The 27911-nt window shown below is 42.4% G+C and overlaps 1 protein-coding gene across 23 annotated transcripts in view; it reads right to left on the bottom strand.

The window, feature by feature from the left end:
- Positions 1-27911, bottom strand: part of NEDD4L (NEDD4 like E3 ubiquitin protein ligase) — a 363043-nt gene that overhangs the window by 155696 nt on the left and 179436 nt on the right. For all 23 annotated transcript variants that reach the window (XM_002757276.7, XM_008979888.5, XM_078348240.1 and 20 more), the window contains 2 exons: positions 4711-4792; positions 1032-1070 (listed from right to left, as the gene is read on the bottom strand). In XM_002757276.7, coding sequence (XP_002757322.1) covers positions 1032-1070; positions 4711-4792 — 121 coding nt within the window. The remainder of the gene's footprint in view (positions 1-1031; positions 1071-4710; positions 4793-27911) is intronic.

The raw sequence follows: 27911 nt of genomic DNA, 5'->3' as shown, positions 1-27911 counted from the left end.
ATCTATCAGCCCCTATTAGCTTTTCAGTCCTCCGAGGGGTAATTTCAAATATATCTGGTAGAGGCTGTACATAGGATTTCACCAAGTATTAAAATATCAGTGCCATATTTAAAATCTGAGCATAATAGAAAGCAGACGCTGTATGCGGTAGTCTAGTATGGAGCACAAAAAATACTATTGTGATTGAGAAGAAGAAATCAGGACCAATTAAAATGGCTCTCAAGGTAATATCGGCCTTTGAGAATCTGCGCTAATCAGAAGACCTGGATTATTTCTGGATAGCTCCAGTTTTTAATATCACAGCTCTACAATTAAAATACTGTTGCCTTAAAGAGAAAGCCCTTTCTTTCAATAAATAGCTGAGCAGTCTAATTATTTCCAAAATTTCAGTAGTAAAACACAGCAACAACCACAAATGATCACGAAGCACAAATCTCTGCTAATTCACATTTTCAGTCATTCTGACATACAGCTCTTTTAAATATTAAATATAAAAGGTTGAGGAAATCTTACCTAATTCCCTTGTATTTAGAGTCCAGAAGTAATTTTATGTTTTATATATATGTCTGTGTGTGTGTGTGTGTGTGTGTGTGTGTATGCACTCAATATTTCAATTACCAAAATTTTCCTAACTAGAACATAATTGGTAATTTTCATGTTTCTTTTTAATCATGTTGCCTCTAGTGTTTTACTCTAAAATATTTCATAATCCATCTCATAGAATTAAACCATTCTCATGAATGATATTTTATCTCATTTCTTAGAGAAAAGTTTGAATTCAAAAATGAAACATGGTATTTGGATAATTTTCTTTTGACTTCTCCAAAACACTCCCCAGTGAAACAAGTCCAGAGTCTGTGACCACTACTTATAGTCTTTCAAAATTTGGAACACATTAGGAAGCTATCTATTTTTCACCCTAAAAGGAATTTCTCATTAAAAATTTAAGAGCTTTTCCTAAAGATGAATCGACTGTGATAACTGACCTAGATGTATCAATAACAATTATTGCCAAAAAATGAAAAACTTACCCTGAAATAAAATTCTTCATTCCATTTTGGGTTCAGCGTCTGGAAGAGAAATTAACTTGCAATATCTCTGAGTCTTTCAAACATTAGCAATTGCTAGTGCAAGACAGACTACATATTTGCTTAAATATTTTTTTGATTAAAAAAAGCTAAGAGAAGCATTTAGTCAATTACCTGAGACTAGTATTAGGGGAGGGAATTTATTTATGAAACAGATGCTTCATAGATATGAAACCTTAAACTGCTTCTATCACTAGAAGGAAAAACATCAGAGGCCTGGAAAGAGTCATCATGAAAATATAAAAAATTCCTTCAACAAATTAGCATTGATATGATTACTCTACCGAGAAGGAAATGAACTTGGTTGACATCCCTCTACCTGCTACAAATCTTTATGCAGAGTAATGAAGCTGGTAGGGGAAGGTTGAATGTGTTCATTGTTTATATAAATATTGAAATCTAAAGAACATTTTCTAGAGAGCAATACTGAGAATCAGATTTTCTTTATAACAAGAAAAAAAGGCCAAATACAAACTAAAAGTGAATTTTTCTCCCCAAAAATGACCAGGTTAAAAAATACTTATCTACTTATCCTTCAGTCTTCCTCTCTATTCATCCATCTGTTCATCTTTCTATCAATCTACTGAAAAATACATTCCACAAGATGGCAAGGATACCTTTGTCCTCAGCATGGAGGAAAGGACTGCCAGACATCCCCCAAAACTAAGAGGAGGCATGTTCTAGGAAGAAAGACACAGACATGTGTGTTCATGCATCTGCACATGCATAAGGCTCCGAAACACAGCTTTTAAAAACTGTATGTAAAAATCTGAGACAGAAAAATCATCACTTCACCAACGGCAACAGATATTTTTAGTCAAAATGATGTTTATCTTTATCAATCTATTTCCTTTAAGAGATCAGTTCAGGGAGAAGAAAAAAATCAATAGAGTGCCACATAAAAATAGGAAACACAGAGCTTACACAACACTGAACTGACGTTTTTAAAAATTCAGCACTTTCCCTACCCACAATTCCACAGTGAATTCAATCCTGAATAACGGGGTTCATACTTTTCTCCCATATGAATGAAGCCAGGGATGGTAATGAGGGAAGAGAGGGGAGTGCAGTGGCAGGCCTCGCCTGCCTCGGGCTGCAGTCCTGGAGGGCAGCTTCATGGAAATGCACATGGGAAATGACAGGCGAGGAAAGCAATGAGACAAGAGAGCACAAAATGAAGGAAGGAGCAGTCACAACACTGCAAGGAGAGGAGGATGACCGCAGTTCTCGCACCCGAAAGCAGCAGAGGCATACAAACCAGGAGGCGGGCAGCAGGAGAAGCAGAGCAAACCCAGCTGCAGAGCTACACCCTCCACTGTGGAAAGGGAGGGAGGAGGAGGACCTCCCTTTGGAAGGGAATACATTGCAATAACCCCAATTGCCGGCTTTGGTCCTGGCTCGGCATCCAGCAGGCAGTCAAGTTTCCCAGCTGCCTTCCTGGTGAGCCTTCTAGGCAGCCCCCACTCGCCTAGAAACTGAACCAGCAAAAATGCCTAACGAAAGGAACAATGGCCTCCGTACTGGCTCCTGTTAGCAAGACAGACTTTTAATGCCAGTCCCGATGCCAAGTGGAGGACACACTGCAGTTATAGTTCCTTACAACAAAAGGACCTGGCCACAGATCCTGGGTGCTTGCATGGCAGCAAGAGAGCTATAATTGTTTAAAGCATTTGTGCTGTCCAGAAAATGTTCATTCAAGTGTTAAGACTATTTAACCACCTGCCTCCAAAGGTGGTGAGGAAAAAAATCATAGTAATCCATAAATAATACTAAAACAGAGATGAAAGGGATTGGTTTTGTTTGTTTGTTTATTTGTCTGTTTGTTTTGAGACAGGTTCTCATTCTGTTGCCCATACTGGAGTGCAGTAGCATGATTATGGTTCACTGCAACCTCGACCTCCTGGGGTCAAGTGATCTGCCAGCCTCGGCCTCCAAAAGTGCTAGAATTACAGCCATGAGCCACTGCATCCAGCCAAGTATTTTTATTAGAGAACATGCATCTTCAATAAAGCCTCCAAATACAGGGTAAAAAATATTTACATATATATGTTGCACATATCTATAAATACATGGAGATAGACAAATTAGGACATACTTATTGGCCAGGCATGGTGGCTCACACCTGTAATCCCAGCACCTTGGGAGGCTGAGGCGGGTGGATCATCTGAGGTCAAGAGGTCCAGACCAGCCTGGCCAATATGGCAAAATGCTGCCTCTACCAAAAATACAAAAATTAGCCGGGCAGCTTCCTGAGTAGCTTGTAATCCCAGCCACTCAGGAAGCTGAGGCAGGAAAATCACTTGAACCCGGGAGGCAAAGGTTGCAGTGAGCCGAGATTGTGCCACTACACTCCAGCCTGCGTGACAGAGTGACACTCCGTCACTAAAGAAATAAATGACTGAATGAATGACATACTTATGGAAGCACATTTTTAATGAAATCTTGTACATAAAAATTAGGAAAATAAGATACATACCTAAACGTATAGCTTTATTATTAATATATTTTGTTTCCATGTAGCTCACCAAATATTTTGCTTCCTTTAAGAACAGTAGTTTCAAGTTAAACTATTCCTCGTGTGCCTACCAATTCCACAAACCGCTCCATTTCATTAAATGTATTTTAAATTATTTTAAGTTTCTTTGTGAAACATAAGAAGACAAAAACAAATCCTTGTTTTGCTGTATTCTGTGCAAGAAAAAATGTTTTAACTCATGACATTTTCAGAATACTGTTTTTGCAGGCATTTAAGTAAAAACCTGAATCACTATCTTGGGTTAGTACTGAAAAGTCTTGGAAAAGTTATAGATTTAATACTGAAAGATGCTTAAAATGAAAATCCAAGGCTGAGCGCGGTGGCTCAAGCCTGTAATCCCAGCACTTTGGGAGGCCAAGGCGGGTGGATCACGAAGTCAAGAGATCGAGACCATCCTGATCAACATAGTTAAACCCCGTCTCTACTAAAAATACAAAAAATTAGCTGGGCATGGTGGCACGTGCCTGTAATCCCAGCTACTCAGGAGGCTGAGGCAGGAGAATTGCCTGAACCCAGGAGGCGGAGGTTGCGGTGAGCCAAGATCGCGCCATTGCATTCCAGCCTTGGTAACAAGAGTGAAACTCCATCTCAAAAAAAAAAGAAAATCCAGTATAAAAGACAAAAAGTGGGCTGCACAAAGGGGCTGATACCTGTAATCCCAGCACTTTGAGAGGCCAAGGCAGGTGGATCACTTGAGGTAAAGAGTTCAAGGCCAGCCGGGCCAACATGGTGAAACCCGTCTCTACTAAAAATACAAAAAAATTAGCCAGGTGTGGTTGTGGGCACCTGTCATCCCTGCTACTCAGGAGGCCAAGGCAGGAGAATGGCTGGAACCCAGGAGGCAGAGGTTGCAGTGGGCTGAGATCAAACCATTGTACTCCAGCGTGAGTGACAGAGCAAGACCACGTCTCAAAAAAAATAAATGAAAAGATAAAAAGTGATGCACTTGTACACGGCAGCTCCACTGTAATCTTATGGGACTACCACTGTGTAAGTGGTCCATCCTTGACCAAAAGGGCGTTATGCAGAATATGACTATGCATAACTGAATTAAATTACGACTTAAATGAGATGATCAGCACCTACCTTTTTAATTGTTTTCGTCTGGACCAAAGCAAGTTCTCTATTCTCATCCGCTACGTACAATGAAAGTTTCACGTATGGATCACTGTAAGAAAATATTTCAGATTTAATAGGGTTATACTTTTTATTCAAAAAGAAAATAGTGGAACCTAAATGAAAATGCGAATATCAAATCCCAGCTTGGATTATTTCCACAAACTAAGCAATAACCTTTTTAACATATCTACTAAGTCAATATACTTGGAGTAAAGTTCCTATCAAAACTAGTGCCAATGTTTACTTAGAAGCAAATATACACATATATATAATTTTAAAGACAGTTTCTGGAAAGATTACAAGAAAGATTAAAAGGCACACAGCTTTTGTTCAGAATTTACAAAATCTAGCTTGAAAATTTAGTATAGGTCTTATTCATATTCTTATTTCTAGTGTGTAGGTAATTAGTGGAGGTAAAACACTCATTATTCACGTAACCCAACACTTACCATTTGACAGATTAAAAACCAAATCAGGGCCGGGTGCACTGGTTCATGCCTGTAATCCCAGCACTTTGGGAGGCTGAAGCGGGTAGATCACCTGGCGTCAGGAGTTCGAGACCAGCCTGGCCAACCTGGTAAAACCCCATCACTATTAAAAATACAAAAATTAGCTTGGCATGATGGCAGGTGCCTATAATCCCAGCTATTCAGGAGGCTGAGGCAAAGAATCGCTTGAACCCGGGAGGTGGAGGTTGCAGTGAGCCAGGATCGTGCCACTGCACTCCAGCCTGGGCGACAGAGCGAGACTGTCTCAAAAACAAACAAACAAACAAAAAAAACAAATCAAAACAAAACCCCACAAAACTAAAGCCTAGAAAGTCAAGAGAGATTTGCCTAAAGTTACAAATTTGCTTAGTCCAGATTACAGTTCTGGTTTCCTGACTACAAATCCCAGAATTCCTTGTACATATCATATTATCTTTAATCATTTCCTTCAGAAAGAAACTTTTAGCAAGATGTGTATTTGAAAGGATTACTTACTGTGGACTACCTACTAAGAGGTTAAGTCTAGTCACACTTTCAAGTATTGCTAGCCCTGGGGTAGCTCAAACCTAGTCAAAATACCACTCTAAGAATTTAGGGCACAGTCTCTTATTTTGCTTCATATTTGAGATCCTGAATTAATGTGTGTGTGTTTTTTTTTTTTTTTTTTTTTTGCAATGTCTAAGGTATTTTCAAAGATTACATCAAGTATCTTAAAGTGCTGGGGCCATACTGATTTCTATTTGATATTTCAAATAATAAATAGGCTATGAAATCCTTTCACAAGAAAGTATGATAGAAATTCATAAGGCTATACTCAGTATCTAAAAAACAAAAGTCTGTGAAAAATAGTACATATGTGTATATGTATTGCCCATAAAATGCATCTTAAAGGAAGCTACAGAACATAACCTAAAAAAAATAGCAAAACCATTTGTTCAGTTATACTCCATTATGAATAAATTTTTAACGCAGTTTGGAAGATATTAGTCAATACTGCCTCTTTTCTGTAAACTGTAAACTTTTAAGCAGACACACCGACTTCTATGGACACCCTCAGCCTCAGAAAAAGACGGGTCAAGAGCTGGTACCTAACCCAGGCTGAAAGTCTCATAAGTATCTTCCTAATGGATGCCCATGGGCTGGTGGATGAATCAGGTGTCACTTTCCAGGGGAGTGAGGCTCAGGCTTTAGCATATCAGAGTCACCTGGAGGAGGAGGTGATTAAAACACAGATTAAGTGGGCCCTGCTCCCAAATCTGAATTCAGTCTGGGTTAGAACCCAAGAATCTGCACTCCTAACACATTCCCAGTGATGCCAAGGCTCCTGACCCAGGAACCACACTCAGAGAACTACTGTTCTATATGGCATTTGAAAAGAGTATTTTCCAGCTATAGAAACTAAATTTTCAATTTCCAGTCACAATCTATTGCTTATAAAAGAGCTCAAGGCCTGATGATCATGTTACCTCAAGAGAATGTGCTGTGGAGGTGCATGTAGAGCACACATGCACACACACGCACATACAGAATCCTGGGTAATAAAGAATATCATAAACTCTGCTGCTGTCTCTCGTTTTTATGCCCGTCACCTATCATGATTGCTAGCTATGATATAACTGCAATAAAGAGCTAAGCATTTCCTGTAACAGAACATCCACACTCTTCTACTAGTGGTTCATTTACCTCAGTCTGTATCCCTTGAACAGCTCACAATAATTGACACATGCAGCTGGGGACAGTGGGTGGGATCCCTGGGAGTGGGACAATGTATCTTCCAGCAGTAATAAAGAAGTCACTAGGAATAGGTAACATCTTGAGTGCTCACCCAGGTAGGTGCTAAGGTATGATCAACTCTATCAAAGATGGAGTAAGAAACTTCCTGAAACAGAGTTCAGACTGGAGAGAGAAACAAAGGCCAATGTCTTGGAGCCGGCTAAAGGACAGCAGGGTATAAGCTCAAGAGGAGGAGCTCTTTAGTGGCTATACCATGAGCCACAAAGGCTGGTGCAGTGGCTCACGCCTGTAGTCCCAACCATTTGTGAGACTGAGGCAGGCAGATCACTTGGGCCCAGGGGTTCAAGACCAGCCTGGGCAACATGGTGAAACCTCATCTTCACACACACAAAAAAAATACAAAAAAGGTTAGCTGCATGTGATGGCATGCACCTGTAGTCCCAGCTATTACAGTGGCTGAGGTGGGAGGACTGCTTGAGCTGGGGAGGTGGAGGCTGCAGTGAGCTGAGATTGAGCCACTGCACCCTGGCCTGGGTGACAAGAGTTAAACTCTGTCTCATTCATTCATTCATAAATAAGAGGAGGGGGAAAACAGGTGCCCAGATTGCTCTCAGGCTTCTCTTCTCTTTTGACTGGTACTTAACTATTCTTAACTTCAGCCTGCTCATGAATGAAATGGGAATGATAACTCCTAACTCAGGCAGTTATTGCAAAGACCAGAGAAAATCATGTATTAATACTAGTACCCAGCAGCATTCCAAACACACACTACAAATGCTCCATAAATGACAACCAAGAGAACTGTTCTTTGCTTCCTTTCTTAGGAGAAGTTTGAGGTCCTCTATTGCTCCTTTTGACTCCCAACTTGTGCAAAAATGACTGATTTGACACTGATTACCTCGCAGTACACACTGGGTGCTGGCCAACTGCGGCATGCTACATATTCCATGCCTCCTCATTATTCAAATAGTGTGGAGGTCCCACGGGATCTGGGTAGAGATGATCAAACTGAGAATCTTACTCACGATGAAGCTCACCAGAATTCACTCTTGGCATCAAGTTACCATTCTAGTGGCTGGTGTCGATACAACTCAGGGCTAGCATGATCTCTAGGAAGCTCAATGCTGTGCAAGAACACACAGATTAGAAAGCCAATTCTATTGTGCAAATGTTTTGTGTTCTCTTCTTAGAGAAGCTGCTTAGGCATCACATTCTTCCTTTCAGCATTTCCAAGGAGACAGTAAACTGGTACTAGGATTCATGCAACCTTCTATTTCCTGAGTGCCTACTATGTACCAGTGACATGTTCCAGAAACAAAAGACACTGTCCCTACTTATTTGAATGGAGCACAGAGAAATAAAAACATGTTTGTGACAGTGTTGAGAAAGTCTAAGTGTATGAGTGCTGAGAAATGCTCAGTGTATGATAAAATATATTGTTTGCTAAGAACGACAGCAAGGAAAACCTAGCTCCTCCCTCCCCTGCCAAGTAGAAAACTACTTGGGGTATTCTAAAGTGGTAGGACAATATATAAATATCATACACCAGTTAAAACTATTCTTTAAGCACGGGACATCTGACCCTGCCCCCATGGCACCCTCGTGGAGAATACTTTTTAGTTTGCCTGTGATAAGTGGTAAGTGGGCACCTGCTGCCTACTTGGTAAATTTTTGTTTTTTCTCTCATGAGAAAATACCAAACATGAGAGAATAAATACGTGGGTCAGAGTCTGCTCAGGACCTTCAGCCTGGAATGCTATCAGTCCCTGAGGCTCTTAGCTCAGAAGGCTGTTGGCCCCCTGGACAGTCCCACTTTCTCATTCTATCTGGGTGTCTGCTTCTCAATACCTTCTGCACCACCTGGGTGGGGGTCTCCATGGCTGAGTTGGTCTCAGTATGACAGTGTGTGCCAAGCACCCAAGAAAACAGCAGGCAGCAGTAGTGGTCCCTGACTTCCCATGCAAATCCAGGTACCTGGCCCCACCCCAGACCTGCTGGATCAGAATCTCCAGGGTCAGGACCTAGGAGTCTACATTTATCGAGTGTCTCATGTGATTTCTCTGCCATCCAGACACCACTGCCAGATAGGAGTCTGAAGGCATGCACAGAGCCAGGAGGCATGGGCCAAGGGCAGGGCATGGGTGTTCCAGGCCGAAAGCTCACAGGCAGAAGTCCAGTGATAGGCTAGAGCTGGGGTTCTGAACATTGAAAAGCCTGGCATGGCTGCAGTCAGGAGGGCTCAGGGAGAAAAGGCAGCTAGAGAGGGAGCCCAGGCTCAGACCATAAGGAGTCTGCCATTCCTGCAGAGCTCAGACCCTGGCTCTTTTTTTTTGAGACCAAGTTTCACTGTTGTTACCCAGACTGGAGTGCAATGGCACGATCTTGGCTCACTGCAACCTCTGCCTTCTGGGTTCAAGCAATTCTCCTGCTTCAGCCTCCCGAGTAGCTGGGACTACAGGCGCGCACCACCATGCCCAGCTAATTTTTGTATTTTTAGTAGAGACGGAGTTTCACCTTGTTGACCAGGATGGTCTCGATCTCTTGACCTCGTGATCCACCCGCCTCAGCCTCCCAAAGTGCTGGGATTATAGGCATGAGCCACCGTGCCCTGCCAAACCCTGGCTCTTTATCGGTTAGTAGCTAATGACTTTGGGAAACTTGCACAGCCTCTCTGTGCCTCAGTTTCACCATCTATGTAATGGGCATAATAGTAGTACTTCCCTTATAAAAAGGCTGTTGGAAAGACAAATTATAATAGCGCTTGACAGGAGCATAGTGAGCACTTAATAAACATTAGCTGCCAGCTGGGCATGGAGGCAGGTACCTGTAATCCCAGCACTTTGGGAGGCTGGGCAGGCAGATCACTTGAGGTCAAGAGTTCTGGACCAGCCTGACCAACATGGTGAAACCTCATCTCTACTAAAAATATAAAAGTTAGCAGGGCGTGGTGGCATGTATCTGCAGTCCCAGCTACTGGGGGAGCTGAGGCATGAGAATAGCTTGAATCCAGGAGGTTGAGGTTGCAGTGAGCCGAGATCGCACCACTGCACTCCAGTCTGGGCAACAGAGTAAGATGCTGTCTCTAAATCAATCAATCAATCAATCAATCAATCAATGTATGTTAGCTGCCACCATCACCATCCTCATCATGGAGTTGTCTAAATACAGAAGAATCATAATCACATTCATTACAAGGAGATAAGACAGGAGGCAGCAAGAACCACTGGAAGTCTTCTGCACCAAAGGACAAGAAAGCTCTGAATGGAGAGGCGGCAAGAGGATTGACTACTCCTCCAAAGGTGGACTCGAAGGAACACGGTGGCCAATTGAATGTGGCAGGTAGGTTAGGAGGAGAGGGAGTCCATGCCAACTCCAGGTCTCGGGCCTCTTGACAAATTATGCCATTGTACCTGGGCCCTAGAATCTTCTGCTCCACGTTCACGATGGTGCATTTGTATGTAAGTGTGCAAAGGCCGTCATACCAATGATAGTCTGAGTTGTCTGTCTGCAGATGATCCTAATGATTCGGTGCTATTCCAACAAGAAGTCTGAGCATTGAGCCTGGCCTCCTAATCCACATCAAGGTTGGGCAGACACCAAAATGCACCCTGAAGGGTCACAGGTTCCTCAGTATTTTTCACTGAGTAAACAAAATCCAGAAGAAAAACCACTTAAAAGGTTCTGGCTGTTCATTCACAAGTAAGACACCTCACTGTCACATAAAAGATGATATCTAAAGGAAAAAATACAAGCGTAACATCACTTTAGAGTTATGAGACACACCAGGAATTGTGCATGAAATCAATGGCTAGGAAACAGACTCCCTGAACTAGAATGAAGTCATAAGGAGTCTGACAGATGTCAAGACACTCAGCAGGAAATCCGCAGGCACCTGCTCTCTCAGGAAAGGTCACCAAGAAATCCTGGTCAAAAACCTACTCTGGTTTTGCAATATTTCCAAGAGAAAAGCTTTTTAATTATTGTCTCTTTCATTCTCAATATGGAATCCAGTGCTGAAAATTCAATTGTCCCCTCTGGGCCTCTGCTCCGGTTCTGAGAGACTGCAGGCCTTCACTGATCTCAAGTGGGTTTAAAGAATTCAGAGACAGAAATCTTATTCAAGGGTCTTGTTCCACCTTCATCATCACTAAGCATAAGACAGCACAGATGAGGTCAGCTGTCAGGGAAAGTCGAGAATGAGATTTTCGGGGTTTGCCCCATTGCTCAACCCTTCTGGGACACGCTGCACAAGGACAGGCAGTTCTGACGGGTCATTATTGGGGTAATGCTTAACCTTCTCTATTTGATTCACTGAAGTGTTTCATGTTCATTCACACCTATTATTTGCTAATTTTTACGAGTACAAATAGTCTTTGCTGAGCTCCACATATTTTAAGGGGGTAGGGTCATGAGGGGAGACGGGAGGGTAGGAGTTGCATTGAAAGGGCAAAGTGTCAGAGAGATTACATTCTGTCTGCAGCCGGATTGCAATGACACACTGCCTTATCTACCTGCCACAGAGGTGTTCTTCCAAGATACTTGGATATCAGAAGAACAATGAGAAAGGTCTTCATTTTTCAACTGTGCCTCCTGAGGGGCATCTCAAACTTAACCAAAGGAAGCAGTATTTCTTTGCTGTAAAAGGAAGATGTTCAATATGGCACTGGAATGGCTTGTAAAAAGACTTTGTCTTTGCTCTCTATGGGCAAAGAGCAGAGGACTCGTGGACGCGGCATATTTCACAGGACCATAGAGCAAATTTCTTTTGACTACCTGACACACTGAAGTTTTAACTAACCCAGAGAAAGTTGCATTGTAAAACCCATTTTGTTAATGACAACTTGTTATGTTGAAGGTTTCCTCATTCTTTTCCACTCTTATGGTTACCATCAAGTGTTATATAACTTATATCCTCAATAAAGTAATAACACTTATAAATCACTTATAAACAATATAGAAAAATATCTAGAATGTATGAGAAAAAATATACATAAATACATGCAATAATATTGAAACTGAAGTTTTTATCTCACAAATTCTCAAAGATTGAAAAAAAAGGTAATACTTTCTAAAGAGAGGCAGATAATTAATACTCTACTACTGGAAGGAATAATTATTGTGACTTTTCTGGGAAAAAAACATGGCAGAAGTATCAGTAGCCTTCAAAGGGTTGATGCCCTTTGATTCATCAAATTTATTTCTAAGGATTAATCCCATAGAAGTAATCAGAGAGGCAGGTAAATATTTACTGGTATAAGATACTCATTACAGCATCATATATAATAATAATAAATTAGAAGCAAATCTCCAGCCCAATAATTGGGAAGTGATTAAGTAAATTATGGTACAATCATGTACTAGAATATTATAAACCATTAAAATCATGTTTTCTAATAATACTTTAAAGTGAGAAAAAATCATGGTATAACATTAAGGAATAAGCAGATCTAAAAATGTGGCTAATTCAAATATACATATATGAGAAAGTAATTAAAGAAGAGAAGGCTAAATGTTAATAGTCATTCTCTCTAGATGATGTTTATGAATTGTTTATTTTCTCATTTATGGTTTTTATTAAGTTTCTACTGTGAGCAAGTACTAGTTTCATTAGTATATGAAAATGCTAATAGTTACATATACACTTCAGTGAGGCATGGAACCTGTAATTTCATGGCCAGCCTATATCTCAAAAACAAACCCTAAAGGGCTTCACATATTTTGTTTGCTCAGAAAACTGACTTAAATCGATGACTACTGAAAAATTTTGAAAACAAAATGTACATATCTTTCAGCCCAAGATTTACTGAAAGCATAAAGCATGCTTTAAAATACATCACTCATCACCAATTAGCCGCTACTCTTAAATATGTACGGTTTTCCAGCAAATATAAGAGATTAATCGGTTAGATTATAGTCAAATGCATTCTTAACCTAAGCAGCTAAAAAAGACATTAAAACTTTATTGCTTAGGCAGAGGCTGTGAAGCTGCTAGAAAAATACATTTTTGGATACTTCTGTTATGATGGTTTTGTTGTTTGGAGCAACTAGTGATTTACCTGCATTCTAAAACCTCCGAGCCACTCAAGTCTTGACATCTCTAGTCACGTTCAACTCTGGCCTTGCAGTCACTCATGCCATCCACAATTAGTCATTTGAGGGTCCCAACTTGGGTCACAGAGACTCCTGGGAGTCAGGGACAACTGTATGTGCATCTATCTTTAACACATATACACACATATAAACTTTCACTTATAAATTACTGAAATATCCATTTAGCCACCAAAGAAAATGATAATCGGAGACCTGCCTTTACTGCCAGCATATTCTATTATGCCTTTTTCCCATAGATGGGCAACCACCAGAGGTTACAACACACACCACCATGCCTGGCTAATTAAAACATTTTTTTTGTAAAGACAAGGTCTCACTATGTTTCCCAGGTTGGTCTCAAACTCCTAACCTCAGTGATCTTCCTGCCTCTGCCTCCCAAACTGCTGGGATTACAAGTGTGAGCCACTATACTTGGCCAAAGACACATTTTTATTTTTATTTATTTATTTTTTGGATGGAGTCTCACGCTCTCACCCAGGCTGGAGTGCCGTGGCACAATCTCAGTTCACTGCAACCTCTGCCTCCCAGGTTCAAGTGATTCTCCTGCCTCAGCTTCCCAAGTAGCTAATGATATAGATATAGCTTCTGTGTAGGCATTTACATAGATATCATCAGAGCTGTGAATACATGTGTTGACTAAAAAAATGTGCTAATAAAAATATTTCTTTTTATTAATATGCGGTGACTAATAAAAATATTTAAGCCTAAGTAGTTTGTTAAAAAAATTTTGTTCTTTTATCTTTTGGTAGTAAAAATATTGTTCAGTGGAAGTCACAAAAAGGAAAGTTTCACCTATAAATTACTGAAATACCCATTCAGCCACCAAAGAAAATGATAATCTGTGACTTGTCTTTATTACCAGCATGTTCTATTATGCCTTTTCCCCATATATGTGCATCTACCAGAGGTTAAGAAAACAGCTCTTTCTTTTATGCTATTAACAATAGAGCCAAGAGAGATAGCAACTCATAAGGCTATACGGCAAGGGGGAAACAAAAACCGTTCCCTCTTTGAAAACTGTTTCACAACTGGTTTTATTCCTCAGATTGTCCAGGAGCACCCACCATACACAAGGGACCGTGGTGGGCACCAAAGTGGGGGGCAGGGAATAGAGGTAAAGAGACATAAGAACAAACAAACAAACAAAAAGAGAGAGACACCTGCCCACAAAGAGACCATCTACGCCTCCTCCAGAGGATCCAAAGTCAGACAACAGTGTTTTTAGTACAGATTTTGCCTTTGTGAAAGTTGGCTATAAATATTAAGAGCTCAAAGAAGCTGATAAATGATGATTATTCAAGGATGATCTGAAACACAGGAAAAACCATGAGCAATGGTCGTAACTTCCAGGGTCATCAGGCAGCTTCGGGGAGGCAGCACAGTGCTTGGTGCCTCAGAGACACCATCGCTCATCCCTACAACAACCTTGGCGAGGAGGATCTTAGAGTCTTCATGTCATGGATGCATAAAAGAAAAGGAATGGTGGTGAGACCAGGAGGGAAAGAAAAAAATTCCAAGATAAGATCATGTCAGTCAGTGGCAGGACACTGAGTGACCAGAACAGCCCACCTACCTCTCCTCATGGTTAGAAGAAACATTAAGCCAACCAGCACTTTATAAAATATTCTTTTTTTTTTTTTTTTTTAATCTTGAGATGGGGTCTTGTTCTGTCACCCAGGCTGGAGTACAGTGGCATGATCACGGCTCACTGCAGCCTTAACCTCCTGGGCTCAAGCAATCCTTCCACCTCAGCCTCCTGAGTAGCTGGGACTACAGACACAACATGCCTGGCTAATTTTTATTTTTATTTTTGTAGAGACAGGTCTCACTATGTTGCCCAGGTTGGTCTCAAACTCCTAGCCTCAGATGATCTTCCTGCCTCTGCCTCCCAAACTGCTGCGATTACAGGTGTGAGCCACTACACTTGGCCAAAGACACATTCTTTCTATTATTTTTATTTTTGGAATGAAGTCTCACTGTTTTGCCCAGGCTGGAGTGCAGTGGCACAGTGTTGGTTCACTGCAGCCTCCGCCTCCGAGGTTCAAGCGATTCTCCTGCCTCAGCCTCCTAAACAGCTGGAATTATAGGTGTGTGCCAGCACGCCTGGCTATAAAGATATATTTTTAATTGTTTAATGATGTATTTTTATAATAAATTGGCTCCTTCTATCCCCAATTTATAAAGTGCATAGCCTTAAAACAAACAAACAAGCAAACAAACACCCACAGAGACACAGATTGCACTGAAAATCAAGTATGGGGACACACTTCTGAACTAATTATTCACTTGGAACCCTGAAAGTCAATTCCTTGACCAGTGTCACCCACATCCTTGCGATCAAAAAGAAAACAGTGCTGGCCAAGTACAGGCACTATGAACTTGATGTCAACGTGGAGGCCACACTGAGCTGTGTCTAACAAAAAAAAAGAGAGCAAGTTCTAATGGCAGGAACTACTCAGGGAATTCAGCCTGGATTAACTAACCAGGGAAAAGATGATGCTTACTTTTAATTAATTCTGGCAGTCATCGGTTCCCAGGACCAGGCTTGCACTTTACTTCCACTGTCACCGTATGCTCCTGGGATGCCAGGACTAGAGCTGGGCATGCAGAGGCACAGAGTATCCCTTCTGCGTTGCAGAGAGGGATGCTGCCAAGCACCTATGTGAGCCCGGTGCTCAGGACAAGGTCTAGCCAAAGGAGACACCATTCAAACGAGTAAGCAACAATAAAACCTGTTCCCAGTGTGGCACCGAGAGTGGGCCTCACAAGGTTAATGTACGCGACAGACGGTAAATTGCATGGTGGAGTTCAATGGTGCACAATTATGTGCACTGGTAAACACTTCCTGTGTACTTAAGCATCAACTTCTTTGCCACTGAGTGTTTATATGTGTGGAGCACTATCCTAAGCCCTTCCTGCACAAGCTCTGAATGCACCTGGGAACATTCTAGGTTTCTCTGGGTGGGAGTGACAACAGTGCCAGAAGTATCTCAGGAACTTACTCTACACTCAGCTCAGTTCTCACTGCAAAATCTGACTTGATTTTCACAGGCAAAATTGTTGGAGGGAAGGGATTTCTCCATTACATGGAGTTAAGAGGGGATGTGGCAGCTTCTAATGTGTCTGATCAGGCAGCCCCCAGGTGACACCCATTCAGTGACACAGCTGCTGCTTACATACATTGCCAGGGACACCAGAAAAGCCATGAGGCAAAGGTGTTGCTTGAACTTGGCACTGGCCTGAATACAAATACAGAATGAAGGAGCTCATCTTGACCCATTCTCTATCTTATGAGATGAGGAACCATGTATCCAGGAAAGGTAAGTTGAAGTCCCAACTCCCAGCCTTTCAGAATGTGACCTTCTTTGGAAACAGTGTCTTCACAGAGGTAACTGAGTTCAAATGAGGTCACCAGGCACAGTGGCTTATGCTTGTAATCTCACCACTTTGGGAGGCTGAGACAGGAGGATCCCTTGAGCTCAGGAGTTCAAAACCAGCCTGAGAAACATAGTGAAACCCCATCTCTACAAATTTTTTTTTAAAACTTAGCCAGGCATGGTGTCACACACCCATGGTCCCAGCTACTCAAGTGGCTGAGGTGAGAGGATTGCTTAGGTCAGGGAGGTTGAGGCTGCAGTGAGCCATGATCATGCCACTGCATTCCAGCCTAGGCGACAGAGCAAGGCCCTGAAGGAGGGAAGAATGAAGAGAGGTAGGAAAGTGGGAGGGAAGAGGAAGGAGAATAGGGGAAGAGAGGAAGAAAAATTATTTTAAAAAGTATAAATGAGCCGGGTGCAGTGGGTGGCTCATGCCTGTAATCCCAGGAATGTGGGAGGCCAAGGCAGGCAGATCATGAGGTCAAGAGATTGAGATCATCCTGGCCAACATGGTGAAACCCCATCTCTACTAAAAATACAAAAATCAGCTGGGTGGGGTGGTGTAAGCCTGTAGTCCCAGCTACTCGGGAGGCTGAGGTAGGAGAATGACTTAAACCTCAGAGGCGGAAGTTGCAGTGAGACAAGATCTCACCACTGCACTCCAGCCCTGGTGACAGAGCGAGACTCTCTCCAAATGAGTGAATGAATGAATGAATGAATGAATGAATGAATGAATGAATGAAATGAGATCATTAGGTTGAGCCCTGATCCAATATGACTAGTGTTCTGATGAACAGGGGAAAGGTAGAAACAGAAACAAACCGGCACAGCGGAAAGACGATGTGATGTGAAGACAGAGAAGATGGTCATTTACAGGCCAAGGGACACAGAGCACTGCTGGCAATCATCATAAGCTAGAAGAGCAAGAAAGGATCTTCCCACAGGGCTCTGAGATATAATCCTGCTGACTCTTAATTTCAGATTTCTGAACTTCTAAACTGATAGAAAATATATGTCTGTTGTTAGCCACCTAGTTCACGGGGCTTTGTCATGGCAGCCCTAGCAAACTAATACCCCATTAAAGCGAGCCTTCTTGGGAAACCCCTGGGACCAGATGTGTTACAGAATTCTTACTATTTTTTCTCATTTTAGAAAGATGACTGATATGGCTCGGCTGTGTCCCCACCCAAATGTCATCTTGACTTGTAGCTCCTATAATTCCCACATGTTGTGGGAGGGACCCAGTGGGAGATTACTGAATCATGGCGGCAGTTTTCCCCATTCTCGCGATAGTGACTAAATCTCATGAGATCTGATGATTTTATATGGGGTATCCCCTTTCACTTGGCTTTCATTTCTCTCTTGTCTGTTGCCATGTAAGATGTGCCATTCACCTTCTGCCATGATTGTGAGGCCTCCCAGCCAGGTGGAACTGTGAATCATTAAACCTCTTTTTCTTTTAAATGACCTAGTCTTGGGTATGTCTTTACCAGCAGCAAGAAAACGAACTGATAAAATGACTCAGTGATTACTCCAATTATTGTATAGCATCCAGTAGGGGCTGGGGCAGGGCCCATAAGCAAATGTTAGTACCTGTGCAGCAAGAGGCACGAAGGGCTGAATGAAGTGTTATAATGTCTGGAATACTCTTCAATCTGTTCAGATCCAGTTTTGCTCTCAAATCAATTTCCTGCAAACCTACAAAGATGGCTTTGGTTTTCAGGGCTTTCTGGACTTTGGAAAGGCAGGTAAGGGATCGTGGACCTGCCCTAGGAATGCTTAAAATATGTGCCCTCCTGATGCCACCACCCTGCCAACCACATTCAGCCTGCAGTCCAAAACACACCCCTACCTGTGAAATCCTAGAATTCCTCAGGGAGACCAAAGGGCAAAAGTTTCCCCTCAACTCTCAGAAAAACTACTTGCAAATAAAAATTTAGAGATTTTATCTTCAAGTCTATTAAATGTGCAAACAAACCACCTGACACTTGACTTTTCTGCTACTCTGAGTGCTGTGCTATACCCCAAAAGACTTCTTAAGATGAAATTCTTAAAGCAAAGATAAAACAAGTGTGTGATCACAGCAAGAAAAAACTATAATCAACAGAAAAAGGGCTATATTATGGTGATGCCCCTATCTCCCGAAGCATGGGTGCCGTAGGATGTGTATTTTCCCCAGTTACGCAGGTCAATGTCTGGCAGGTATTCATGTTTGGAACCCCAGGCCCATGCGCTATCAAGAAAAAAGGGAGTTTGCAGAAAGAATGAAACCCTCATCAGCATTCAAAGACTTAGCTGGCCCACCAGTGTGAACTCCAGAATCCACTACTACATCTCTAAAGCTGGACACACACTGGAGACTTTTCCTTGTGTCTGATTCATCCAAAAAGGACATGCTATTACATTTGGATCTCAACGATCTCAGCCTGGTTAAATTCAATACAAATGTGGGGCACTGCGATTTTAAAAAATCCTTCCTTAAGTTACTGTGAATGTTAGACTGGATACTGAAGGACTTCTGCAGAGAGTGCAGGGCAAGCTCTGTAATCATTAGTAGAGTGTTGTTCCTACACACCCTGCCCCACCTTGTCAGGGTGCATGCTTAAGCACTACAAGCTTTTGCCTCTAGATGACATTGTTTTATAGGTGTACTTTCTCTCTGTCCCTGTGACCCTGGAGAAAAAGTGATAAATAATCATGGGGTAAAGGCACAGGGAACACATTAAGAGAAATTACACAGAACAAAGCGTACCTCTCCCATAATAGCCATGGAGTCAGACTTCTGTTATATTTAACCAGTAGAAGACAGGGTCCTTCTTTAACTTTTGCCCTATGCTTCAGACCTTCTATTAGGCAGGAAGTGGAGAATCCAACTTAAGCCACTTGCCAGCCAGGCATGGTAGCTCATGGGTGCCATAGGATGTGTATTTCCTCAGTTACGCAGGTCAGTGTATGGCAGTACCCATGTCTGGAACCCCTGGGCCCATGCACTGTCAAGAAGAAAGGGAGTTTGCAGAAAGAATGAAGCTCTCATCAGAATTCAAAGTCTTGTCTGGCCCACCAGTGTGAACTCTGGAATCTATTACCACATCCTGGTTGGTTAAGGCAAAAGTGGATCATCTAAGCTCAGGAGTTTGAGACCAGCCTGGCCAACATGGTGAAACCCATCTCTACTAAAAATACAAAAAAATTAGCCGGGCAGGGTGGCTTGTGCCAGTCATCCCAGCTACTTGGGAGGCTAAGGTAGGAGAACTGCTTGAACCTGGGAGGGGGAGGTTGCAGTGAGCCATGATTGTGCCAAAGCACTCCAGCCTGGGTGACAGTGTGCGACTCAGTCTCCAAAAGAAAGAAAGAAAGAAAACAACAACAACAACAAAATCCCACTTGTCAATAACAGCCACATCTGTTTGGTTTTCCAAAGAGGTCAATCTAGTATCTTCAAAGTTTTCAGGGCACTCAGCCCCGGCATCTGTTTGTTCATCCTTCACACTTTCTCCCTACACCTTTGGAAATCCTTGATTCTTCCAGGCTCCAAGCAGCCAGCACCTCCTTTCCAGGACGAACCGCCCCCATAATCATCAGCCTCTTGACTCTCTGAATTCCTAGTCAGAATATCTAGAGCACTTTTGGTCTCACTCTGCCACCCAGGCTGGAATGCAGTGGCGCAATCTCTGCAGTCTTGATCTCCTGGGCTCAAGTGATCTTCCCATCTCAGCCCCTGTGAGTAGCTGGGACTATAGGCATGCCACCACTAAGGGCTAATTTTTTTTTTTTTTCTTAGTAAAGACAGGGGTTTCCCCAAGTTGCCCAGGCTGGTTTTGAACTCCTGGCCTCAAGGGATCCTCCTGCCTGCACCTCCCACAGTGCTGGGATTACAGGTGTGAGTCACCATGCCCAGATTTGTTTGTACCTTTTCAAGTGTGTAAATCTTAATTCTGCTAAGCGGCTGCACATCATTCAAGGCTGCTGTCCATGCCTTAGGCTAGTGTGTATTTTCCATGGAAACTTGTAGAAAACAGGCCCTCAATAAACATTTCTTGGTTGCTTGACGTCTTAACACTATGATATGTTACCTTCTTCCCAGGGTTCCATGTTTGAAAAACAGTCTTGCCTGAGTTGCCAAAATGTGGTATTCTCAGTGTGTTTACCTCATATCTGATAATGAATAGCTGCAGAATTATTTTCCATATAAATCTAATTTTCTTGAAATTTCTTCATTTTCCTCACTTTTCTATAATGTAGAAAACACAGGGTCATTTCCCATAGTGTCTGGAGTCGTAAGCACACATATACTCAAAGAAACAACAAAATGATTAAAAAAAAAAAGTTTCACAGTGAACCTCATTTCTGCAACAATGTTACCTGATACCAAAAACTGAAAGCATGAACATATTACCTGATTCACAGAGTTGATATCCTTGTGTGTTAAAAACAAATATTCAAATCAAAAGGACACAAGAAATACTAATGTTTGAGGGCTAACTTTGGGAGCAAATAACAAAATATTTAATTCCAGAAACCGTGATGAAACTGTTAGTAATCACTTATAAACTGAAAAGGGAATTCACATTTAAAAATGGATCTTTAGCTCACTATGCACTGTTATAATTTTTGTTTCCAGCTGCTTAAGTTCTTACTGTCATTTTTCATGTCTTGCTGATATTTTTCCAACCCAAAAAAGCTTTCTTTAAATGAAGATGTGTACACCTCAATCTAGATGTGAATCTTCACATACCAAATAAACTATTAACAGCTCTCAATAATAAGGATCGAGAAAACGTTCATTGTAACTAACCTCAAATTTTTGTGCAGCTGATGTGGAGTGAGATATTATTAAAGAGCGATGATGATTATGTTAAATACGTGCCACTTGGGAACGCAGTGAGCATCAGCACAAATGGAGACATGAGCTCCCCCATCAACTATGTCACTGGGGGACAAAAAGTGTGATAGATTACCACAGGCAGTGTGAGGATGCACAGGGACTTTGTCACGTGCCATCCGCTATTCTGGGGCAGCAGTTTGAGACCTCAGCAACTAAGGTCCCAGGAGCATGCCTGCCTGCAGCGTGGCTCCTTACAAATGAGCCTAAACCCTAACCAGACATGTGCCATCTCAATGTAAGAAATGGCGTTTGCGTGGAGACAACTGTGTATTCCAGCGAAATATCATCTATTAATTGCTAATGACGTTGACACTTTATATATTCTGCAGTCTATAATTCTGAAAAAATTCTAAAAGGTAAATAGGTCCTATAAAAAAACACAAAAGGAGAAGGGAAAAAAATCACCCTCTTCCATGGTTGGCAAAGTCGTTTTGCCACAGAGCAGTGTTCGAGCACTTCACATGCACAGGAATTGCCTCGGATCTGCTTAAAATGCAGTCTGACTGGGTAGGTGTGAGCTGCATTTCTAACAAGCTCCCTGGTGATACTAATACATTTAGTGGGAGTAGCAAGACTCTAAGGAAGTTCAAATACCACTCACTTTGCAAAGAATTCCAAATGTGGAAGAGTGCATGGGCTCTCCCATAAAGAACTGAGACCTTATGTGGATATTCCCCAAAGTCCATCCTGGGCCTCTTTCCATGCTGCAGCTCTCCTTAGGCAGGCTCACACCCTGCCTCCATGCATACCTCCCTCACTATTAATGGCCAGGACCCAGCCTTGAGCACCAGGCAAGCAAATGAGGGCCCCCTCCCGCCATCCCAACCTCACTGATTAAATACCTTGAGGATGAAATTCATGGGAAGTCCCAACCTCCTCTTTTCCATATCTTGTCAATGCAGCCAAATTATTAACCAAATAGCCTAAGCCTCACCCACTCTGCACTGGTTCTTTGTAACCTATGACGAACCGTTGTGGCATACACGGTCTGCCCAGCTCTGGCCCCTGCATGTCCCTCCTCTGCCATCTTCCATGTACCTTATACAGGTAGCCAAGTAGAGTGACTATGAATTTTAGTTCTCTAGTTCTCAGAGCACATCATGCTTTCTCCTCTGCTAGAAATGCCCTGCTCCCACCTGGCATGCTCCAGTGCCTCTGGGAAGGCTTCCTGGCCCTGAAGCTCCACTCCTGTTGGCAGAGGCCTATCAGTAGTGCAGATGTTTACTTATGTGTCCATTTCTGCTATTGGTCTGGAAGCTCCTTGCGAACAGGGCCATGGCTTGGTCACTTGTGTGTATCACATTCCAGTCACACAGTGGGTCTACAACAAAGATTGCTTTACAAGGCATTGAGATTGCCCTAAGGCAGGTTAGGCATATGGGAAATGGAGGTAATGGGTGGAGTGGGGTAGGCTAAATCTTGAGCTTTATGGTAAGTAGACACTGGAAAATACCCATCTATCGTAAAGCATATAGTTTTCACATGCTGGCCAAGAGCCAGCTCTATTATTTTAAGGTGTAATATTGCTCAAATTTGGGGTAAATTGGATAGAAATAAAATAGCGTTACTTGCTATTATCAGACTCACACTTGGTTATTTTTCTGATGTCATGACTAAAAAAAAGGAAGTCCAATAGCGATGGAGCAGAAGCTGAAAGTGAAGGATAATCTGCTCTTAGGGAGTTTGAACAAGAGGCAATTAATAAAGGATTAAGCTAAGTAAAACCACAGCGGAACATGGAACTGCAGCATGTTGAACACTGAAAACCAGAAGGGCAATTAGGCAGGAAAAACCCACAATGGGTAACACACTCCCTGGGTCAATGAACAACAGTAGGAACTTCACAGGGCTAATCCCTCGTGGACAGACCTCTTTCTAGAAGAGAAGCAAGGGAAGCAGACTCCAGCCCTCAGACAGAGCATGCAGGCACGTCTGGCAATTAGACTGACTAGGCAGTCCTAAGAGCCACCCAGTGAATTCCATTTTACTAATGCATCAAGGTGGGATGAGGTACCCACAGACAACTCACCTCCAACCAGTGACAGCTCATAAGAAACCATAGTCTCCAAACTGACCAAAATCAGGATCACGACGTCCTTCAGGACACCCCCAGGAAGACCGCCTGGAGACTCCCTTACATAGACCCTTCTAAACCTCTGGGGTCTGCGATTCTCTCCCATTTCTTCATTCAGCAAATTCTCACTGGCACCACTGCATGTCAGGCATGGTTGTTTTAGGCACCTGAGACGTGCCAGGGAAGAAAACGGACAAGACGCCCTCCCTTTGTATTTTATCAAGGGGAAATACGTAGCAACCAATACAGAATCAATTAGTAAAGTGCGCAGTGTCAGAAGATGATAAAAACTCAAGAGACAAGAAGCACAGCAAGGAGGACTGATGTGGGGATGTGGAGGCAGGTACCGGCTGCAGGGTAAGCACCTTGCTGATTTCGTGAAATCTGTGAGTCACCGCTTGAAGGAAATACATTGTTCACTGAAGAGGCGGACTCTAACAAAAATATAACAATTGCACATTTGACAATGATCAGATTTCTCTTTTCTTTAAAGGATGCTGTGGTTGACTGGATTCAGAGTAACACAGTGGTATCATGGAGTCTGGAGTCTGACACACCCTAACTTCTAGCTCTGCCATGTGCAACTCAAAACAACTGGATGTCATCTCTCCCAGCTCTAACAGTGAGGCCTCATGCGATGAGAGGGTCGTACACCCTCTGGCACAGTGCTCAGCACTTGGTGGGCTGAGGCTGCTGAAGCTGCTTAGACTGAGACCACAGTGGGTCCCAAGGGCTTCCCTGTCCCCAAGCACAGCACAGGAACTTCCCCGCCCCTGCTCACTTGAGAGACTCAGAAAAGACAGCTTTATTCTCAGCAGTGCTAAATTTAAGAAATTTAGGAAGTAATCGGTCTCATGATGGTGTTGATCTGCATATGTGTTCCCGTTCAATCCTCCCCCTCAATATTTATCCAATAGTTGCAAAAAATCATTTGCCAAGCCTGGTTCAATAGGTTGCTAAAATCAATTTTGACTTAGGGATGGGGGAAAACATAGAGCTCTGCTATTGGAGGTCAGTTAATCAAACACAGTTGCTTTTGGCAAATGACAAAATTGGGGGATAAAAGGCACTTTTGCCCTCAATAGTACAGCCTCAAGTTCAGGCCTTGACCGCTATGTATAAACTGCTACACTTTTTGGAGGGCAGAATAATTAATTCTCTCTGAGGCTATTCCATAGGTGTGGATGTTTCTAGTTTCCAATATTAATTAGATGAAAAGAGACTTGCGCATCTTTGGTGAGTAGAAATATTTTTCCCAGGAAGTATCCATTTATTCTCCACAATCAACAGCCACTTATGCTTCTAGGCATAAGAGGTTATAGCTTTCTATGAGAATGATATTTTTAAAGACTTCTAAAAGTAAGTTGGCTTTTTTTTTCTTTTAACCACTAACCTACTGTCAGCCACAACTTCCATACTAACCAAAAATAGACACATTAGAAAGTGTCAGGAGATATACCAGGCAGAAGAAAACAAAAATGTGCCATCTTACCAAAGATCATCCGCCCACAACTGTGATGCCCTTACTCTGATTTCCTTATGGCCCCCAACACTACCACTAATTATATTATCAGTTGACTTGGCTATTATGGGTCTCCTCCACTAGGTTGAAGTTCCCTGAAAGCAGAGATGTAGGTCGTCGCAGATGGCTGTGCAGGCCACTGGCTCAGGGCCTAATGTGCTTTTGGCTTCTTCTGTTTGCACTGGTATTTCAAGCAGTGGCCTCTGAGGGGCTCAGTACATTTTGCTGAATACATGGAGGCCACTTCGATTCTAACTGGTACACTTGCCATTTGGGAGCTTGCAAGCTGCATTTTACCTTGCCCACACTTCTCCCCCCTCTTAAGAAATAAGAAGCAAAGCCAAATATAGATGTGCAGAAGCACAACAGAAAGGAAATGAAATTGTGAAGTGGATAAAACCCAGGAGACGACAGATGAAGTGGCTGGGGCTGCTCCCCGCCCAAGACGGGACAGTGGGTTGCCCCACCCACATTGCTAGCTGATCTCACTGTTGAGTTTCTGGGTTTTTTCCCTAACCTGGTTATTGCTAAACTGAGATGCTGGCTTTGTCATAAAAGCTTTCAGTTCTGTGTCATGCTCAAAATCAAATTTTAATGGCAATATCCCTAAAAAGGGATAAATGTATCATCTCCCCAGGGATCTGCAGTGTTGCACGGGTGACAGGGCCCTGACTGTGTCTTGTCTTCTCACTCTCTTACCCGCCCCCCCACACCCCTTTCTCTCTGACACTTGTACTCTTTAGCTTCCATAACATTTCCAGCAAAGTTACTTGCTTTCTTCCAGGAACAGAGGATTCCCCTGGCATACACACAGTGAAACACTCACCTGGCGTGGGCGGCCCCCATCAATGAACAATAATTTAAAGAAAATTCATTTTTTTAAACCAGCTAGCAAAATGAAGGGGCGTTTTCCCAATCTGATCACCACCCTCATTCAGGCCAATGCCTCAAGGCTGTTAAAGTACATATTTAAAAATAAATAAACAAATCAAGTGAATACAAAAGTAAGAGGAAAAGAACAATTGACCTTAAAGAAAAAATGAGCCCAACAAAAACTAGCAAGTGAAAGGGAGAAGGATGTCTCCCTCCTTGTCTAGCACAAGAGACACTTAGTAAGTGTTTGGTAACTAAAAGAATAAAGAGAAAACTTATTTTCAAGTCATGAACAGGGCAAGTGACTTAACAGCCTTTTGAATGAGCTAAATAGTTACACAAATACAATACCACACAGGACAGTGTCCAAAGAGAACAAATTTCTTTCAGATACATCACTCACTGGTTAACCTCAGATAGAACAAGGATGACCCTGAAAACCTCAACAAAACAGGGCAATAGAGAAAAAGTGGAGTATATCAAAATGCCTTAAAGCCTGCCATGCTATTTCCTTGAATGAAGTTAGAGATTTCCTTCAATTCTCAAGCCTGTCAACTTAGCATGGCAGATCTCAGCCAAAATAAACTCCTGGACCCAGTTAATTGAGCTAAAAGGGGTCAAATCCCAGCACTGGCAAGGGCTCAAAGGTCATGCCCCACCCCCACTGCCGGCCCCAGGCTCTAAATGGCTTCTGCCCAAGAATCTATGACCAAATGACCTCTGATAACATGACAGGGTTTCCAGTCACTGACCTTAGTCAGAGGAGGCTGTTTATAATTGCATGTGATCTTCTCACCTGCCGCAGGCCAGATGAGTAATAGTGAAGTGAACAAGACAGCTTACATCACTGAAAGCGGTGCTTTTTCCATGTATTCTGTGAAACTCTACTGAGTCCACTTGACTTCTTGATCTCTGTTTCCACTTAGTCTGAAGGGCAGGGGGGTCTTCCTGTGGCCCCTGTGGGGGGGGGGGGGCAACCCGGGTAATGCCTGCCCACATCCCACTGCCCACCTGTTCTCTTGGGTACTGGAGAAGCACAAGCACAGGTCTGTACACAGACCAGGCACAGAGGAAGCACAAATATTTACTGTAGATGAGGGTGTGTCGAGTGACCCTTTGGGAATTCTGGGCCACTGGGAACGCAGTCAAAATAGACTCAGAAAATACCTGAGAACATGTGCTTCTACCATTGCCCTGAAGGCCAACAGCCTCTGAAACCTCCATGATCCAAGGTGAGGGAGTGGCAGGCTCACTTCAAGCCTACATGCAGAAAGGAAAGCCCCCTATATGTTACTAGCACATTGCACCACATTTAACTCAAAGCACATGAGAAGGAAAAGATTTCCATCAAGTTGAGAGAAACGATATGAAAATGGCTTCACATGAAAATTGACTTGGTAAAACCTTAAGAAGTACAGACTGAAAAAAATAAACATTGCCTGGAATGAAACATAAAAGATCCCAAACAACTCTCCCATCCCAACAGAACTGTCAAAACCACAGAAGCTCCTGTTCTAGCACTTGCCTTAATAAGTACAGAGAGCCCCCCACCATCACCATATCCACCAAACAAACCACTCTGGAATAAAACTTCTATACTCAAGTAGCAGAATTCATATCATTTCATGCCTGCCTTCATTTTATATCTTTTCATTATATTCCACAATGACAAGAGAATGTCCCAAATGTGATGTTTTAAATCCACATTTAGTTGCAATATAGGATTCCAAAAAACCTTTATTTAATTTAAAAAGGCAAATTTTCATAAAAACAATAGGAATAAAAAAGGTTCAGGCCTAACATCTGTAACTAATACAGAGGTTTACTTCCTCTTAACTAAATAAAAAGCATTTCTTCCTCTCTTCTTGACTTCAGCGTCATCTTACCAGATTCCCACAAGAATTAAAGTTTACTTTCTACTCCTTACAGACATTTAAAAAAAGAAAAAGAAAACACACCCACCACCATGGCCATTCTTTCTCTTTGTGGTCATTGCTAATGAAACGCACCAGCCTGGGGCCAGCACAAACTTAACTTTAAAATCCCTCTTCCCTTACCGAGTTGTTTGCTTTTGTTTCTTTCACTGGCAATATTTCATTCAAAT

The sequence above is a fragment of the Callithrix jacchus genome, chromosome 13 (assembly GCF_049354715.1).
Source record: "Callithrix jacchus isolate 240 chromosome 13, calJac240_pri, whole genome shotgun sequence".
In the NCBI taxonomy this organism is placed as follows: Eukaryota; Metazoa; Chordata; class Mammalia; order Primates; family Cebidae; genus Callithrix; species Callithrix jacchus.
Note: the sequence above shows the minus strand (reverse complement) of the source record. Positions and strands in the feature narration are given on the sequence as shown.